At 47.1% G+C, this 20,009-nt stretch overlaps 1 protein-coding gene across 1 annotated transcript; it reads left to right on the top strand.

Moving 5' to 3' along the window:
• Positions 1-331: 331 nt before the first annotated feature.
• Positions 332-1,273, top strand: LOC118473517 (L10-interacting MYB domain-containing protein-like). The gene is made up of 2 exons (XM_035963255.1): positions 332-652; positions 728-1,273. Exons 1-2 carry the CDS (start codon positions 332-334, stop codon positions 1,271-1,273), a joined length of 867 nt encoding a protein of 288 aa, XP_035819148.1.
• Positions 1,274-20,009: the final 18,736 nt, after the last annotated feature.

The raw sequence follows: 20,009 nt of genomic DNA, 5'->3' as shown, positions 1-20,009 counted from the left end.
GGTTTTGGGGTATTGAATATGACTCCGATCAGATGCCTTCCTTTAGTGACAATGAGGTTTAAGTTAGACCTTGGTTTAGGGTTCAAGAAGGTCTTAGTGAAACAGGGATATGATCAGGCTTTTGCTTAATGGGCTGTTGTAAATGTCTTCCCTGTCCTTTTGTGTCCAGTACCTCGTTAATTAACGTTGTCTTTGTGTACTTAAGGAAATCTGAATTTTAGTACTTCTGGTTCTACCTTATGTTATTATGGTCAGGTCATTGTTGTATTTATTTTCTTCTTAATCTGAGACATGTTCGTATTTTCAAAACTCTACACTTGTTTTGCACTAGATGGACAAGTCTGGCAAAGTGATTGCAAAGTGGGATAGTAGAGCTACAAAAATATACACAGAAATTTGTGTAGAAGAGGTCAATGCCCGGAACAGGCCACAACACTTTCTTAATGCAGAAGGGTATGCTAACCTTATAAGGAAGTTTAAGGAACATACTGGTCGCACTTACATGAGGGATCAAATAAAGAATAGGTGGGACTCCTTAAAGAGAATGTTCACACAGTGGAAAACTCTTAATGAAAGGGCTACAGGTCTTGGTCGAGACCCTCATATTGGTTCAATCAGTGCGCCAGATGAGTGGTGGGCTAAGCAAAATGAAGTAAGTAGATCAATTTTTTTGTAGACTAACAATAGTTTTAGTCATCTAAAACTAGGAACTACCATGTTGCTGCAGGCAATGCCAGGTTGTATTATGTTCAAAACAGCCCCCCTAGAGAATGAGGACGAGCTAAAGGTTATGTTTGGACCCATTGTCTACACAAATGAAAGAACCCTTGTTCCTGGCGTCGAGGATGCTAATTCATCATCTGATGATCATTTGGAAGCCACTTTAGGTGGAGGTGAAAACAGCACACCTGACCCATGCTCAAATGCGACTGGGAAGCGTAAGGTGCGTCATGATTCTCCTAAACCAAAGAGGAAAAAAGATTCGAGGGAAGAGTACATGAAACGCCTTGTGGAGGCTTTTGAGTCGCGTTCAATGACCACTAACAAGTCCATCACCTCTACTGAGACCGACCCTGTGCGTGTTGAGGTTAGTGCGCAGTTGCAACAAGTGATCGATGATGGTTCACCAGAAGGCAGCGACCTACATTTGTTTGCCACTCATCTGTTCATTGAGAAAAAGTATAGAGATATATTTGCTTCACTGAAGACCACAGAAGGAAGGAACGCTTGGCTGCGCCATGCATTCGAGATAGATGTTAAAAAGTCCAATTAGATGTTGCTGGTCCGACAACAGAGCCTTATGTTGAGTATTATGTTAGTTGTGTCTGGTTTATGAGTCATGTCGTTTCAGTTTTATGAGGATTGTCGTCTTAGAACATAAACTTTTCGTACGCATCATTTTCCCTTTCAAACAATTTTCCAAATATTCGAGTTGAACTTGTATTTCAATAATCAGACTTGTCAGCTTGTGAACAATGTGAATCTGTGAACTTTCTGTCACCTTTGATACATGAATATGTGGCTTGTAAACTGTGGTTGTACATTAATATGTGCCTTATAAACTGTTGTTACATATGAATATGTGGCTGCTGTTTGTCTCCATGCATATGTGTGACCCTGCTGCACACACATATGATCATGAAATGGATGACACAGATGCAGAAATGCTTGTTGCTATATATGCTGTAGACATTTGAGGCAGGAGTTTCAGTCAGGTTCCTAGAAGAACATTGGTTGAAACTGGTATTCAATGGGTGGAGAGAACGTTGAAGAATAGTAACGACTGCTTCGATATGTTTCGCATGCGACGAACTGTTTTTAGACGATTGCATGACACATTGGTGGACAATTATGGTCTGCTTCCAAGCCGGGGTGTCAGTACTATGGAAGCTCTTGGCATTTTCTTGTGGGCATGTGGGGGTCCACAGTCATTTAGGCAGATAAGGAATAAGTTTGGTCACTCCTTGGAAACAATTAGTCGCAAGTATAGTGAAGTCCTTAATGCACTGTATAAGATGTCATCTGACATAATTAAGCCCAAAGACCCAAATTTCATCGAGATTCATCCTCGTTTGCGAGAGGCGAGATTTTGGCCACACTTCAAGGATTGCATAGGAGCAATTGATGGTAGTCACTTTCCAGCGGCAGTCTCGGCCTCGGAGCAAGCCAAATATATTGGACGGCACGGTTACGCATCGCAGAATGTAATGGCCGTTTGTGACTTCGATATGAGGTTCACATTTGTTGTCACAGGATGGCCAGGATCCGTACATGACACTAGAGTATTACAAGATACTTTGATAACTTATGCGGACAGGTTCCCCCAGCCACCAGAAGGTATATAAATATGTTGTACTTTTTTTGTCATATGCTATTAATTAATGTCTTAAGTATTTAACTTTTGTATTTCATGTTTGTGCAGGTTAATACTATCTTGTCGATTCAGGCTATCCAAATAGAAAGGGCTACCTTGCACCTTATAAGGGTCAGAAGTACCACATTTCTGAATGGCAAAATGCAAGGCAACCTATTGGGAGCAAAGAAGTATTCAACTATGCACACTCTTCGCTACACAATGTTATAGAGCGATCGTTTGGGGTGCTTAAAATGAAGTGGAGAGTTCTATTAAGTCTCCCTTCTTTTTCGCTTACCAAACAATCCAAGATAATTATTGCTTGTATGACATTGCATAACTTCATTAGAGAGAGTGCTCTACACGATAGAGACTTTGATGAACTAGGACCTAATAGCATCAGTCATGATGTACCTTTAGGTGAGAGTAGTAGTAGCACATCTGATGAGTTAGACATGAGTGCTTTTCGAGATGCAATTGCTAATGCATTAGTGTCGTAGTTAAGTATGTCAATGTAACGGTACTTATGATGTAATCAACTCCACTAATTATTGTGTAATGACCTTTTGTTCGTTATGGGTTTCATTTTATCGTTTGTTCGAACAGAATCTGCAATATGAGAATCTGATTATCCAAACACGTAAATTCTCACGAACAACTTTTCTGCACATCTGGCGAACCAAACACCTAAATTCTAACCACCAGCTTTTCCCAACAGCCAACTTTTCCCCACAGCCAGCTTTTCAGAAAAGCTGGTCAGAAAAAAGCCGAACCAAACACGCCCAATATCTCAGTTGAACAATAGAATGGCCTAAGCCTAGTAAAATTCCGAATAACTTGTTTTTTATGTTTTCCAGATATCTTTTAGAGAATGGAAGAACTGAATGTTTTGATCCATGTTCTAGTTGTTGTTTCTCATATGTTAACTGAAACTGCCGAGAAAGCCCTAGAGGGAGGAGAGCACGAGAGTAGAGAGAGAGAAATGGAGCGCGAGTAATGCGGTCAGAAACATGATATAATATGGGATGTAGAAAGAAATAATTGCCCAACCAAATCGGTACGCTCGGGCCCGATAAGCGGGTTGCAAGCCCGTTTTGTGGTCTGACCGTACGTCCAAATGATGTACGGAGACAAATAGTCTAAGCGTGCGTACACAGATATATGTTGTGCTATTCGTCATTTTAGGTGATGATCATTCACCCTAAAATGGCGTAGCGAAAATCACGGATGACTTAACAATTAGTAAGATTTGTTAAGCTATTTGAGAATAAGTGATCAATATCACCTCGTGAGAGAGAGACACGTGTGGACACGTTTGTCATATGCTTCAATGCGTGCAGTAGATGTACGTTCGATTTTTTTTTAAAAATTTTGACCTTTTTAATGAAAAAATGCATTTAGACCCCTCAATGTTTTATTTAGTATTTGGACCCAATACTCAGCGCCTTAGCCTATGGCGCCGAGTTCACACAGCTCGGCGCCATAGCTTATGGCGCCGAGTGCTGACGTAGTGGTGGCGTCGATGGATGTAGTGTTTGCTTACGTGGCTCCCTAGCTCGGCGCCATAGATCTTGGCGCCGAGCTAAGATATAGCGTCTGAGTGCTCTTCTTCCCCATTCTCTCTTCTATCTTACCTCCGCAGCTCCCCGCCTCCGTCTCGCCACGCCGGCTCCGTCCCCGAGCCACCCGGTGGCGCGCCCTCGCCGCGTGCCTCCCGCCGCGCGCCGCCCGCCTCCCGCCTGTGAGCCATCCGCCGAGCGCCGTGAGGTATTTTATTGTCTTAGTATTTTATAATTAATTAGTAGTTTAGTATTAATATACTACTTATTTATCACATGTTTTGTAGTATATAGTTAGGTAGATATTTAGTTGTTAGTGTATATAATTAGCTAACTATTCAGTTGTTAGTATATTTACATGGAATGAGTATGTCAGCCATCGTGCTGTTGTTTCTTTGCCGGTTATAGAAACCTCACCGTATAGGGGAGGTGCTGCCGAATTTTTTACTCATAATACTAATTTGTTTTTGTACATATAGGTGTGGGACTCGACCTTCGCCACCGTGAGGTTCACTCATCCACGATCTCAGGTATACCTTGTTTTCGTACATTATTCATAGATTATGTATTTTTGTTTGTTGTGGTCATTTATATAATTATTAGTTAGTAAGTAGCTATTACTTATTTATTACTTAGTAAGTATTTAGGCATAATTATTTAGTTAGTAGTAAGTACCTAGGCATTATTGAGTTATTAGTAATCCGTGTTTGCAATGGATGGACACCCTAGTGACACTATACCATGGAGGAAGCGTGGAGACAAATGTTTATGGGAATGTTAGTTTTTATGGTATGAAGAACGTGACCATGATGTTCGATAAAAGACCCTCTTTTGGCCAGATTTTCGCTCGAGCTTGTGAGGAGATTAGTTGCAATTTAAACGACCCTAGAATACCAATTCAGGGTTTGTTGTCCCATATTACATCTAAGACAGTTGTCCGACGGTTGATCTCCATTGCCTCAGAAGATGACCGTGACGCTGGAAGATTGTCAGAAGATTCTTGGTCTTAGCATTCAAGGTCATCTAGTGACCGGTCAGGCAGCACCAGGTGGTTGGAGGCAGAGGGTGGAGGGCTTCCTTGGAAGACTGCTTCCTGATGACCTATGAGGTAGACACACCACCAGAGTCCCACTCACCTGGCTTAGGCAGGCTTTTGGGGAGTGTCCACTTGGAGCAGACGAGCAGATGGTTGGCTACCATTGTCGTGATTGGATTCTCCACCTATTTGGTTCAGTTCTTTTTCCAGACGCGACAGGCGACAGCGCGTCATGGATGTTTCTGCCCTGCCCAACTGACTAGGATACGACAGGAGGTTACAACTGGGCTTCTGCAGTTTTGGCCTACCTCTATAGGCAACTTTGCGAGGCATGTCGTCGTTCGTCGAGGACCGCGAGCTTAGGTGGGTGTGTGTACCCACTGTGGCAGAACCACCCGAATTATTCCAGCTTAAGTGCCTAAGTCACGCCTCAGGGGCCGCAACACACTTAAATCGGAATAACTCGTCAGTCCTTCAGATCTAGTCTGATAGAGCCACTTAACCAGGATCAAATTCCACAATCTCACTCGAAGGTGAGTCACAGAAGAAATACAATAAAACAGGAAACCTCAAATTAAGTGTTGAATTATTACATAGATCGGAGTTTTTGAGTAGCAAATAAGAGTTCTCAAAATAAAATGCAGCGGACAATCGATGACGTCGGTAATGAGGTAATGGGCAAGGCCTAGCCCACTACTCCTCGTGCTCCTCTCCTGCCGGAGCAATATCCCACTCGACCGTCCAACCCAGTGGCAGGGTGGTAGGCCAAGTCACACCATCAACCATTTCCTGAATTGTACCTGCAAAATTATGCCACAAGCAAGGCTGAGTATACTAATACTCAGCTAGACTTACCCGGTGTGAGGAGTCTACTCCTCTACCTCTACACTATGCAGCTGTTTGGCTGAGGGGTTTGGTTTGCCAAAAGCACTAGCTGTTTCTAAAATCCATTTTTAGCTTTTCAAATTCTAGCATCACTATCTTAGCTATGTTTGCTCCTTCTAAGCATATATGGTAACAAGCATTTAGTTCAATCAACAAATTATCTCATGTAACCTCATTTCACTTCTTACTCGATGCAGTACAAGGGGTCAAGCAGTCTCATTAGCTGCGAGAAGCAGACAATTCGAATCGAGTTTTATCCTTGCAAGGTAAACCTAAACACACGGCATGTTAGGGTAATCCGGCCCCGCACATGACAACCGTCCCCATCGATTCCCCGTTCGCGTCCAGGCCTCCTCGCCTTGGCATACAATGCTCCACTGACCCCGGCTGCCGCCGTGCAGTGACCGCACTTGTACCCACCATAGCTAGCATGGGAGACCCAGTCTCAGGTCGCATGAGGGATAAAGTCCGCGCCCGGCTTCACTCAGGTACTAGGTTTACCGGTTACCATTTTTCCCGGCATGTGCTTAGTACGTTCAAACGCTTGACTCAGGTATCCACACATTAATCCTTAATTCCTTTTTCCCGTCTCATGGACAAGGCATCCTCCCTGGATCCAAGTCCATAGACTAACATAGATCCCGTTATCAAGATGAATACAATCAATTCCTGACCTCGCGCGAGTGCTAGAAAAATCACTCGACTTCTACCGAGATCCTGATTAGCAAGCAGCTACTCGACCTATCATACTAGTATTCATCTCAAAAAGGAATCCTAAGTTCATGCAACTAGAGGTTTCAAGCAACTCCTACACTTAAGTGCACATTACAATCCTACAAGCATTAAGTGTAGTAAAGTAGCATATAATAATACGGTTATGCATATAAATCAGGGCTTGCTTTCAATAGCTGGGGCTGCAGGGAGATCCTCGATAGCAGTCTCGGAAGCTTGCTCCTGGTCCTCCTCTTGGACAGTTCCTTGCTCGGAGATGAGCACATACTCTCCGTCGGCGAGATTACAATCTAATGAATGCAATGCGTAAGATATATGTATGATATGATATGTGCTTTAGTAATTTCAACTTTCGATGGTGTATGGTCTACTTGAGTTAGATAGAGTTAAACCTTACTTATGTGAGACTTTTGGGTGGTATACTTGGTGAGTTGGATCAAACTTAGCTAAATTAAGTGGTAGGTTTGTTTTTGGGGTTCCACTGAATTCTTTTTAAAGCCTTAGTGAGAACTGACAAGAATTCAAGTTGGACTTATTGGAGTGAGATTTATTTCTCCCTTCTTTTTCTTTATTCTCTTTAAGTTTTTGGAGTGGGTTTTGAACTACAAGTTGCCTTAAAAAAATTCCAAAAATTTTGCAAAAATTACAGTGTCTTATTACTGGTGTATAGTTCTCTGTCTCAAAATTTGGGGATCAGAAAGTGAATAGTTTTCTCTGGACAAAATTACCAAATTTTAGGGCAGAAGGAGTGCTTTGAACTACAACTATCATTTAATAGTAGGTAATTCTCTAAAACTTATTTTTGCTGGCTTTTAGGTGCTATAACATGACTTGGCACAAAATTCTAGCCATTAATTCTTATTAGTTATTTTACTAGGATTTTCTAAATTTTCTAGCCAAAGGGGTGCTTTCTACTACCACTATATTTGAAAAATATCAAACAACAGGTTTCTGATTTTTCCTAACTTCTATTTTGCGCAAGAGCAATCATTCTGAAGTTTGGCATCTTTTTGCTTAAGGGAAGGGGTGGTATGCATTAATTGGATTAAATGGCCTTTCTTATAAAATATTAGCAATAGGTATTATTTTGCATCCTTTTAATGGGCTTGCATTTTTCTCTGGTGGCTTATCTCATCATTGACCTAGCAAATTGTTTTTTTGCCCATTATTGTGTTATTATGGGTTATTCAAGATTTATTTGGAAAATGACTCATTATCATATTATATTTATTTACCCTACTTAAAATGATGGGCTGGGGTGTTCATTATCTTTGCAGTAGGGTTTTGGGGGTTACAAGTCCACTGGATTTTTATTATCAATTTTGGGTCTGGTTTTGTAATTCTAATAATTGATTTCTAGTTGGAATAATGCTAAATAACACATTTCACTTTAAAACTGATCTAGACTAGAGGTCCCTTTATTTTTCTTTGGTTCTCTGTTACTTAAGCAAACTAGGAAAAATAATTTCACTCACTGTTCTTTAATTTCTAATGCCTTTCTGATTTTCCTAAGTTTTGGGCAGAAATGGCTTTCAATGGATATCTACACTATACTTTTCAATACTGGGGTTCTTACTATTTTTAAACAGTGCTTAAATAAGGTTTGAACATCTACAAATTTTCTTAGTTTCAGCACAGAAGCAAAACTAATTTTCCTCAATTAAACAAGGTTTGGTCAGTTTCTGTTTTTAATTTTAAACTCTAAAAATTAGAACAGAAAGCATAGGGTTCACTATTTTTAAATGATAGCTCATATTATTCAGGGTCTAGCAAAATTAGTTTGACAACTTTTGCTTAAGAATTCATCAAGTTATGAATTTTCAAAGTTCTCTGTTTATTAAAAAGGTTAAACATAATTGATTAAATGGAAAACTACTTTGCAACGGGGTCCCTGGCGGGTGTTTTAAGTTTTCCTCACAGATTAGTCCCTAGGCTACTATTCAAATGAGTCACTGACATTGCAGAAAACCCCCTGGGTTCTTCTAATCCTAACCCGAGGTCCTTTCCCCAATTTAAACAGTACACGCGGCGGAAGGAAGGGCGGAGGGGCTTACCGGTGGCGAGATTGCTCCGGTGAGGTGGCCGAGGGTGTAGGGGAGGTCCTGACGGTCATGACGATGTGCGGGTCGCCGTCGGGGATGGTCGGAGTTGGTCGGTCCGCGTGCGCAGGTGGGGGAGCTCGTCGGCGGCGAGGAGTCCGGCCTATCCAGGGCGAAATTGACCAATCAAACGGGTCAGAGAGCTTCACCAGGGATCAAGGAAGGTGTGTGCGCGAGGAATTGAAGAATGGCTCACCGGAGTGTCCAGTCCCCGCGTGCAAGCGGGCGATCGAAGTCCGACAAGGGTGATCTTCGCCTTCCGGTGAAGTTCTACTGGGTCCGAGGGCTTGGAAAGCTTCACGGGCCACTGGCGGAGCTAACTGAAGCGCTGGTGCGACTTGGGGGTGACTGGAGTGGGCTGGCCACGGTGGCCGAAGCTCTGGCGGCAATGGCGGGCGGAAAAGAGCTCGCCGGAGCTAAGGAGGGGTGGCTGGCCAGTGATGGTGAGCGCGGGGTGAAGTGAGGCGCGCCCGGGGAGGCTTTATAGGCGCGGGCGGGCATGGTCGAGGGCAAGGGCGCGCGGCGGACTTGACTGAACGCCGGGGCGAGCGCGCGCGCGGGTCGGGCGAGCGCCGGCGTGCCGACCAGGGTTGAACACGTGTGCCCGTGCGTTCTGCCCAAGTTCTGGCACGTGTGGTCACTCATCCGAGCCTGCTCTCGCCTTGGTCAGTGCACAAAATCTCTTCTCCTCCCTACAAGCTACCGATCTTGTGTGGGGTCATAGGATTTTGCCTACTGGTTGCAGAGATTTGGAGCCCGGAAATCCAGTCTGTCTCCCTGCTCAAACCCGAGGCAAATCCAGAGTTTTGTCGTATCTAGGACTCGTGTCCCAATGCCATCTTCTGGCATGCGACAGAGGGGTTAGTTAGGCACATTTTTGTTAATGGGGCCATTAGGATTTGAGTTAGGGATCAAGGTGAACACGCTTGATCTTTGGCTCAAGGTCTGAAATTCTGAATTCTGAAATTCAGAATTTCCTATTGAGTCCCCACATGAGAAGCTTGCTTGGGGTTTTATTTGAATTATTTTGGCCAAGCTTCCTTAATCTTTATTGTTTCTTAGTAAATATACTTCAATGTTTATAATTGGCCCAAGCCATGATTTTAAATTTTTCATACCCTTTTCCCCATTCTCTTGAATTTTGTTCATAGGGCTCAATTAGGGTTTTTGTTGAGGTTGCACATTTTTTCCTTTTTGAAAAACCCATTTGTTTTGATCATGATACTTTTAAGTATAAGCTTAGTGGATCCTTTATTCTTAAGTCAATTTGATGCTCATGCTCAATTTGGTTCACATAAAATGATTGTTCTTGGGTTAGCACTTGAGAGAAACCCTAGGTGACACTGGGGTGTCACAGCCTTCCCCCCCTTAAAGGAATCTCTTCCCGAGATTCGGGCCAGAGTCCTCCCGGGGTGAAGCGAAGGGTGAGACTTATAGGAAATGGGTGCTCATTGTTATTATTAGAGCAAACTGCTCTTCGAATGTCATTCTCTTTGCAACTTCAGAAGGAAGTCCTTTTTAAATTTTGTTTCATGATTACTTCATTCTGATTTAAGACTATATTTCTGAATTTTAGATTCGAAGGGCAGGAGGAGGGGTTGGGTTTGATTACATACCAGCTTCCTTAGGTAGGTAATTGGGGAAGTTGGATCTCAAGAATTCCTCGGTTTCCCAAGTAGCTTCTTCCTCTGCGTGATTACTCCACTGGACCTTGTACATCTTGATCGATTTAGCCCGAGTTGATCTTTCTTTGCAATCCAGAATCTTGGAAGGGTACTCTTGGTACGATAGATCTGGTTCTATCTCCAATTCTGGCTCTGCTATGATCTCGGTTGGCAATCGAACACACTTCTTCAGCTGAGATACATGGAACACACTGTGAATGGCAAACATTTTTTAAGGTAACTTCAGCTTATATGCCATGGGTCGACATGCTTCGATGATCTCATAAGGTCCAATGTAACGAGGGGCTAGCTTGCCTTTGATCCCAAACCTCTGCACTCCCTTGGTGGGTGATACCTTGAGGTACACGAAATCTCCCACCTTGAACTGGAGAGGTTTCCTTCTTTTATCATGGTAACTCTTCTGCCTGGCCTGAGCAGCTTCTAGATTCTTCCTGATTAGTTTGACCTTCCTTTCGGCTTCAGTCACTAAGTCAGGTCCAAAAACTCCTCTTTCTCCAGGTTGAGACCAATTGAGTGGTGTCCTGCACCTTCTTCCATAGAGAGCTTCGAAAGGTGTCATCCTTAGGCTGGATTGATAACTGTTGTTATAAGCAAACTCTGCCAAGGAGAGGTGCTTATCCCAGTTCTTGCCACAATCGATTGCACAAGCTCTCAGTATATTTTCCAGAATTTGGTTTACCCTTTCTGTCTGACCATCAGTCTGTGGGTGGTAAGCTAAACTTCTGATTAGCTTGGTTCCCAAAGACTCTGCAGTTGTTCCCAAAATCTGGCAACAAATTGGGCTCTCGGTCAGAAACAATGGTCCGAGGTAACCCGTGCAAACACACGATCCAGTCAATGTACAACTCTGCATACTTTTGAGCCTTATTAGTGGTGTGCACAGGGAGAAAATGTGCCACTTTCATCAGTCGGTCCACAATAACCCAAATCGAATCATGATGACGAGAGGTGTTGGGTAGACCCACGATGAAATCCATGCTAATGTCATCCCATTTCCACGAAGGTATAGATAGGGGTTGCAAAGCTCCAGCTGATTTCAAGTGGCTTGCCTTTACCCTCTGACAGGTGTCACATTCTGATACATACTGGGCTATCTCCCTCTTCATTCTGGTCCACCAATACCAAGGCTTCAGATCATGGTACATCTTGGTGCTTCCCAGATGCATAGAGAATTTGGAGAGATGAGCCTCATCCAAGATTTTCCTCTTGAGGTCCTGGTTTTTAGGAATCACCAATCTGCTTTTGAACCATAATACACCCTTTTCATCTTGGCGGAAACAATTATACTTCTCAACCTTCTGATGGAGTTTCTTCTTGATAATCTGCACTCCCTTGTCACTGAGCTGGGCCATGATGATCTGGTCTTGCAAAGCTGGCTCGACAGAAATGTGAGACAGAGCACCAGAAGGAATCACTTCTATTTGCATCTTGCTCAACTCATCACACAAGGTGTCGATGCGAGAATCCATCGGAATACAATTGCATTGCAACTTCCGACTCAAGGCATCTGCTACCACATTGGCTTTTCCTGGGTGATAATGTACCTCCAGGTCATAATCCTTGATCAGCTCTAGCCATCTTCTCTGCCTCATGTTGAGATCAGCCTGAGTAAAGATGTACTTAAGGCTCTTATGATCAGTGAAGATGTTGTAGTGGGTTCCCATTAAATAGTGCCTCCACATCTTTAATGCATGAACCACTGCTGCCAACTCAAGGTCATGAGTGGGATAATTTTGCTCATGAGGTCTCAGTGCTCTTGAGGCATAAGCAATGACTCGGTTGTCTTGCATCAAGACACAACCTAGTCCAGTACCAGAGGCATCACAATATACATCAAAAGGCTTGCTGTTGTCGGGTTGCGCTAACACTGGTGCTGTGGTCAGATGCTGCCTTAATGCATGGAAGGCATCTTCGCACTTCCGACTCCAAACAAACTTGGCTTCTTTCTTCAGCAACTCAGTTATAGGCTTTGCAATTCGAGAGAAATCCAGAATAAATCTTCGGTAATAACCAGCTAATCCCAGAAAACTCCGAATCTGACGGACAGTCGTTGGTGGCTTCCAGTTCATCACCTCTTGCACTTTATCAGGATCAACAACTATTCCTGCCTGAGAGATAGTGTGACCCAAGAATTTTATTTCCTTTAGCCAAAAATCACACTTGGACAACTTGGCATAAAGGTGGTGCTCTCGCAGATGTTGAAGCACTACATGCAAATGCCCGACATGTTCTTCATCGTTCTTCGAGTACACCAAAATATCATCGATGAACACCACTACGAATCTATCCAATTCAGGCATGAAAACAGAATTCATCAGATACATGAAATATGCTGGTGCATTTGTCAGCCCGAATGACATCACCAAAAATTCATATAGCCCATATCTGGTTGAGAATGCCGTCTTCGGAATATCGCTTGCTCGTATCTTGATCTGATTTTAGCTGGAGCGAAGGTCTATTTTGGAAAACACCTTGGCCCCGACCAACTGGTCAAAAAGAACATCAATACGAGGCAAAGGATACTTGTTCTTGATAGTTACCGCATTAAGAGGGCGGTAATCTATACACAACCTCAAGCTTTCATCCTTCTTCTTCACAAATAGTGCTAGACATCCCCAAGGCAAAGTACTTGGGCGAATAAATCCCTTATCCAACAACTCCTGCAATTGCTTCTTCAATTCTACCAACTCAGCGGGTGGCATTCGGTAGGGCCTCTTGGAAATTGGCGCCGTTCCCGGTTGCAACTCGATGGCAAATTCAATATCTCGGTCTGGTGGCATTCCTGGCAATTCATCAGGAAAGACATCTACATACTCGTAGACCACTGGGATCTTCTTCAGAGGTAACTCCGTCATAGAGAAAGCACATGACTGAGTAGAACCCCGACTGGGCAGAATTAAGGTGAAGTTCCCACAGAACGGAGAATTAATTTCCACGGTACGGCTGGCTACATCAAGCACAACTTGGTGCAAGGTCATCCAATTAGCTCCCAGAATAATGTCCACATTTTCCAAACCCAAAACAAGAAGGGTGGTTTTGACAATGTGGCTTCCCAGTTGAATAGGCACACTTTGGTTTAATTGATTAGTTGAAATTTTACCCCCGGGTGTGACTATCATAAATGACCCTTTTGAGTGAGAGAATGGCAGTTCACATTTAGCACTAAACTCTTGGCTAATGAAACTATGAGATGCACCGGAATCAAACAGAATTAACGCAGGTTGATTATAAACTGAAAAGATATCGGTCATGATAGGAGCTCCCTCAGGTAATTCCTCCAGATTAGTGAAGTTGAGCTTCCCTTGCCTGACTTGTACCTTCTGCTTTCTTCCCTTGTCTTGATTTGGTGCTGGCATCTGCCTCTGCTAGTTCCTAGGACAATTCTTGGCATAGTGACCCACATTGCCACAAGTGAAACACTTGTTTCCATTGCCCTGGCGGAACTGCTGCTGCTGCGGAGGCTGATTGTTCCTTGGAGCGGGAGCTGGAAAGCGGTTGGGTGCTGGCTGCTGCTGCTGAGGTGGCCTGATCACTCATCTGCCTGCCTGCCGCTGGAAACCCCTACTCTGATTGTGAGAAACAATCCGGAACCTCTAGGCCTGAGCGAATGGTGCTGCCATTGGTGCCTTTCTCTTCTTCTCTGCCCGGTGAGCTACAATGCAATCCTCCTGGGAGATGGCCAGGTTGACCAACTCATTGAAGCTATCAGCCCGGACAGTGTTGAGTTGTTCCCGCAGCTTGGTGTTAAGACCCCTGCGGAAGCGGTCTCTCTTCTTTTCATCAGAATCAGCATGGTACCCTGCATACTGGCACAGGTCGTTGAAGGCTTGCGCATACTGCAGTACCGTGCGGGTTCCTTGATTAAGTGCCAGAAACTCGTTCAGCTTGCGATCAAGAATGCCAGCTGGGATGTGGTGCCCTCTGAAAGCAGTCTTGAATTCTTCCCAAGACACTTCACGATCAGCGGGGAGCATAGCACAGAAGTGGTCCCACCAAGTCCGAGCAGGGCCGCGAAGCTGCTGCGTGGCGAAGCGAGCCTTGGCTTCATCAGGGCAGTCTCCCGTGAGGAGGGGAAACTTGGACTCAACGACGCCGAGCCACACGTCGGCTCCAATGGATCCTCTGCCTTGGTGAACAAGGGCGGTTGCGTACTCAGAAACTCCTGGTAGGTTGCCGCTGCCGGAGGTCGCTGATGCTAGCCTCCACCATGCTGCTGAGGGTGGGGCTGGCACTGCAAGAGCTGTCGCAGAATCTCGTTCTGCTGGGCCATCAGCTCCTACACTATGGGAGCTGGAGGAGGTGGCGGGGGAACCTGCTCGTTATGCCCGCGATGCTGCCTAGCTGCCATCTGAAAACAGAGATTGCCGCCATTGTTATCCCAACTCACAGTTTCGAACGACAAGATATCATCTCACATGGAAGGAAAAATGCCATAATCATAATATTAGGTTCGAAATGAAGATAACATGGTGACAAACATCCCACATATTTCAAAAGTTCACATGGTTACATCATTCAGGGGAAGGTAACCGTAAGCCTAGTCCAAAATCTGACATTAACTAAGCTCGCATAGGTTTCTATCCGCCTAAGGGCTTGTTCGGTTATTTTCAATCCATATGGATTGGAGGGGATTGATATGGATTGGGAGGGATTTTGACTTGCTAGGGATTGAAACCACCTCAATCCCCCTCAATCCATATGGATTGGGGTAGAACCGAACAAGCCCTAAAAGTGTCGAAGCGACTGCTTAACCCTGAGCAGTGGAAGCGACACTGGATACGGGTGAAGGAGGCATCACAGATGTAGTCCCATTGGCACCAGGGGCTGGTCCTAGCTCCTCGGGAGCCTCTTCTCCCTCGCTTCCGGCTTCATTGGACTCCATCTCCAAGTGGTGCATGTCCAGGTGGTCATTCGCTTCTTCGAGTTCCCTCTGCACATCGTGAAGCTGGTTCTCCAAGACATCAATAGTGTTGTCTCGGATCTCCACCTGCTGCTCCAAGGTGGTAATGCGCTGGCTCATCCTTTCCACCTGCAGATCCTTCTCTACCAACTCGGTGGATAAATCGACCACAAAATCTTCCCGACTGTCGAGAGTGAGCTTGGCGGTTTGAGCGATGTTAGCAAGGTGTGCCATAGCGTCACTCTGAAGGGCCTGAAGGCAGTACAGCGCACTCATGCACTGAACAGTGACCCTCCCAACCAAGTCAGGATACATCGCCCACACATCCTTCACATGGCTCACGCGGTTACACCACATGGGGTCGTCCTTCTTCTCAGCAGGGAAGAGTCCCAAGGGGTGCATCACCATCTCCAGGGGATGGTAGCCACAGAAAGTCGTCAGAGTCTTCATGGCTGCCGCTTCAATGGTGTCGTCCGTCCTGAGTCCAATTGTCTCGGAATCAAGAGAACGCCAACCCGGCTGAAGGGGATGAGCTTCCAAAGTCAGCCAGACCCGACAACAAGGTACCCGATGCTCCTCATACAACTGCACCGTGTACAAGGGAGGCGTAGGGTAACCGGCGGAGTTAAGCACTTCCCACAAGATGGAAGGAAAGCAATCGCGAGAAAGGAAGTCAGAACTGAAATGAGTGTCTCCTCCACTGGCGGGGGTGGGTGAATTCATCTGCGGAAGGGAATCAAAGGTAAAGATTATGGTGGAAGGAAAAAGAAAAAGAGAGCCCGAATGGTTTTAAAGGAAGTGGGTTAGCTCAAGTTTTAATTCCTCTTTGTGTTTATAATGCATGCATGCTGGAAGTAACGTCTCCTCTCCAAATAATAGGGTGCTCTTAGGGCATCCTTAAAAAGTCTAAGTATTGGCCCACGGGGCCTGATTAATTAGCCACCTATTTCTCCCTCTATGCCTAAGGCCTTTCGTCCTAGGTCTAGCGGTCTAATCCTGACGATCCGTAGCAGTTTCTAGGCAAGTTTTACTTTTGAAAATGGTATTCATGGTTCATTGTCCTTCTCGGTGGTGGAATTTGCTCCGATACCAGCTGTGGCAGAACCACCCGAATTATTCCAGCTTAAGTGCCTAAGTCACGCCTCAGTGCCGCAACACACTTAAATCGGAATAACCCGTCAGTCCTTCAGATCTAGTCTGATAGAGCCACTTAACCAGGATCAAATTTCACAATCTCACTCGAAGGTGAGTCACAGAAGAAATACAATAAAACAGGAAACCTCAAATTAAGTGCTGAATTATTACATAGATCGGAGTTTTTGAGTAGCAAATAAGAGTTCTCAAAATAAAATGCAGCGGATAATCGATGTCGTCGGTAATGAGGTAATGGGCAAGGCCTAGCCCACTACTCCTCGTGCTCCTCTCCTGCCGGAGCAATATCCCACTCGACCGTCCAACCCGGTGGCATGGTGGTAGGCCAAGTCACACCATCAACCATTTCCTGAATAATACCTGCAAAATTATGCCACAAGCAAGGCTGAGTATACTAATACTCAGCTAGACTTACCCGGTGTGAGGAGTCTACTCCTCTACCTCTAGACTATGCAGTTGTTTGGCTGAGGGGTTTGGTTTGCCAAAAGCACTAGTTGTTTCTAAAATCCATTTTTAGCTTTTCAAATTCTAGCATCACTATCTTAGCTAGGTTTGCTCCTTCTAAGCATACATGGTAACAAGCATTTAGTTCAATCAACAAATTATCTCATGTAACCTCATTTCACTTCTTACTCGATGCAGTACAAGGGGTCAAGCAGTCTCATTAGCTTCGAGAAGCAGACGATTCGAATCGAGTTTTATCCTTGCATGGTAAACCTAAACACACAGCATGTTAGGGTACTCCGGCCCCGCACATGACAACCGTCCCCATCGATTCCCCGTTCGCGTCCAGGCCTCACCGCCTTGGCATACAATGCTCCACTGACCCCGGCTGCCGCCGTGCAGTGACCGCACTTGTACCCACCATAGCTAGCATGGGAGACCCAGTCTCAGGTCGCATGAGGGATAAAGTCCGCGCCCGGCTTCACTCAGGTACTAGGTTTACCGGTTACCATTTTTCCCGGCATGTGCTTAGTACGTTCAAACGCTTTACTCAGGTATCCACACATTAATCCTTAATTCCTTTTTCCCGTCTCATGGACAAGGCATCCTCCCTGGATCCAAGTCCATAGACTAAAATAGATCCCGTTATCAAGATGAATACAATCAATTCCTGACCTCGCGCGAGTGCTAGAAAAATCACTCGACTTCTACCGAGATCCTGATTAGCAAGCAGCTACTCGACCTATCATACTAGTATTCATCTCAAAAAGGAATCCTAAGTTCATGCAACTAGAGGTGTCGGGGACCATAATTAGGGGTACCCTCAAGGCTCCTAATTCTCAGCTGGTAACCCCCATCAGCATAAAGCTGCAAAGGCCTGATGGGTGCGATTAAGTCAGGGATTGGTCCATTCGAGGGACTCGATCACGCCTCGCCCGAGCCTAGCCTCGGACAAGGGCAGCCGACCCCGGAGGATCTCCGCCTCGCCCGAGGCCCCCCTCCAGCGGCGAACATATTTCCGGCTCGCCCGAGGCCCTGTCTTCGCCAAGAAGCAACCCTGACCAAATCGCCGCGCCGACCGACCAAATCGCAGGAGCATTTAATGCAAGGGCGGCCTGACAACTTTATCCTGACGCGCGCTCTTCAGTCGACAGAGCCGAAGTGACCGCCGTCACTTCGCCGCTCCACTGACCGGCCTGACAGAAAGACAGTGCCGCCTGCGCCGCTCCGACTGCGGTGCCACTTGACAGAGTGAGGCTGACAGGCAGTCAGGCCCGGCCGCAGGCACCATAGGAAGCTCCGCTCCGCCCGACCCAAGGCTCGGACTTGGGCTAAGCCCCAGAAGACGGCGAACTCCGCTCCGCCCGACCTAGGGCTCGGACTCGGGCTAAGCCCCGGAAGACGGCGAACTCCGCTCCGCCCGACCTAGGGCTCGGACTTGGGCTCAGCCCCAGAAGACGACGAACTCCGCTCCGCCCGACCCAGGGCTCGGACTCGGGCTAAGCCCCGGAAGACGGCGAACTCCGCTCCGCCCCACCCAGGGCTCGGACTTGGTCTCAGCCCCAGAAGACGACGAACTCCGCTTCGCCCGACCCCAGGGCTCGGACTCCGCCCTGGCCTCAGCCGACGGTCTCCGCCTCGCCCGACCTAGGGGCTCGGACTCAACCTTGACCTCGGAGGAGCCTCCACATCACCCAACCTAGGGCGCGGGCCGGCCACGTCAACGGGAGGCGCCATCATTACCCTACCCCAAGCTGACTCAGGCTACGGGGAACAAGACCGGCGTCCCATCTGGCTCGCTCCGCCAGATAGGCAATGATGGCGCCCCGCACGCTCCTTGACGACGGCGGCTCTCGGCCCCCTTACGGAAGCAAGAAGACGTCAGCAAGGACTCGACAGCCCCGACAGCTGTCTTTCCGCCAAGCTCCAGCGCTCCTCTGACGGCCACGACACCACACGAACCGGGTGCCAAAACCTCTCCGGCTGCCACAACGGCATGTACTTAGGGCGCTAGCTCTCCTCCGCTAGACACGTAGCACTCTGCTACACCCCCCATTGTACACCTGGATCCTCTCCTTACGCCTATAAAAGGAAGGACCAGGGCCCTCTTACAGAGGGTTGGCCGCGCGGGGACGAGGACGAGACAGGCGCTCGCGTGAGGCCGCTCGCTCCCTCTCCCGCGTGGACGCTTGTAACCCCCTACTGCAAGCGCACCCGACCTGGGCGCGGGACGGACACGAAGGCCGCGGGATTTCCACCTCTCTCACGCCCATCTCCGGCCACCTCACTTCCCCCCTTCGCGCTCGGCATCGCGCCGACCCATCTAAGCTGGGGCACGCGGCGACATTCACTCGTCGGCCCAGGGACCCCCCCCGGTCTCGAAACACCGACAGTTGGCGCGCCAGGTAGGGGCCTGCTACGTGTTGACGAACAGGTTCCCGTCAAGCTCCAGATGGGCAGTCTCCAAAAACCTCTCCGACCCGGGACGGTGCTCCGTTTCAGGAGTCTTGAGTTCATGTCCCTCGACGGCAGCTACGACATGATACTCCTTCCACCGTCGTGCGACAGCGACAATGGCGGCCGACGACCCGCCCGCCGGCGGCGGAATCGACGACGTCTTCCCCGCGTGGTGGAAGAACAACCTTCGAGCTCACCCCGTCCTCTCCCCCACCGACGGAGGAGGAGGCGGGGCAACCAAGGCCAAGCAGGAGGCAGCGCCTCATCGGCTGTCGAGCGAGTCGATGGCGCCAGCACCCCAACGGGGGGCGCGTTGACCTCGTGTTCGAGACGAAGACGAGCGTCGTCTCCCCGCAACACGCCAATCTCGAGCAAATGGACGACGCCAGCACGCTCGCGAAAGGCTTGCTGGACGTCACCCTCGTACCTGAGACGACGGTGCAGTCAGTCCCCAACGTGACTTCATCACCGCCCGTCGACCAAGAGGTACCGACCGATTCCCATCTCACGCCTTTCGGATTCAGCCTCGACCCGCCAAGCGGCTTCGCTTTGGCGGACGCTCTCGTAGAGGCGAGTCCGAACCCTCTGGGGTTTCGTATGTGGTCACCTTGGGACCGGCTGACGGACGTCTCGACCTACGGGCCCTCTGGGTCCGAGGAAGATGACGAGCCCAGCTTCTATTGGGATTTCTCTAGACTTGGCAACCC

The sequence above is a fragment of the Zea mays genome, chromosome 10 (genome assembly GCF_902167145.1).
Source record: "Zea mays cultivar B73 chromosome 10, Zm-B73-REFERENCE-NAM-5.0, whole genome shotgun sequence".
Lineage (NCBI taxonomy): Eukaryota > Viridiplantae > Streptophyta > Magnoliopsida > Poales > Poaceae > Zea > Zea mays.
Note: the sequence above shows the minus strand (reverse complement) of the source record. Positions and strands in the feature narration are given on the sequence as shown.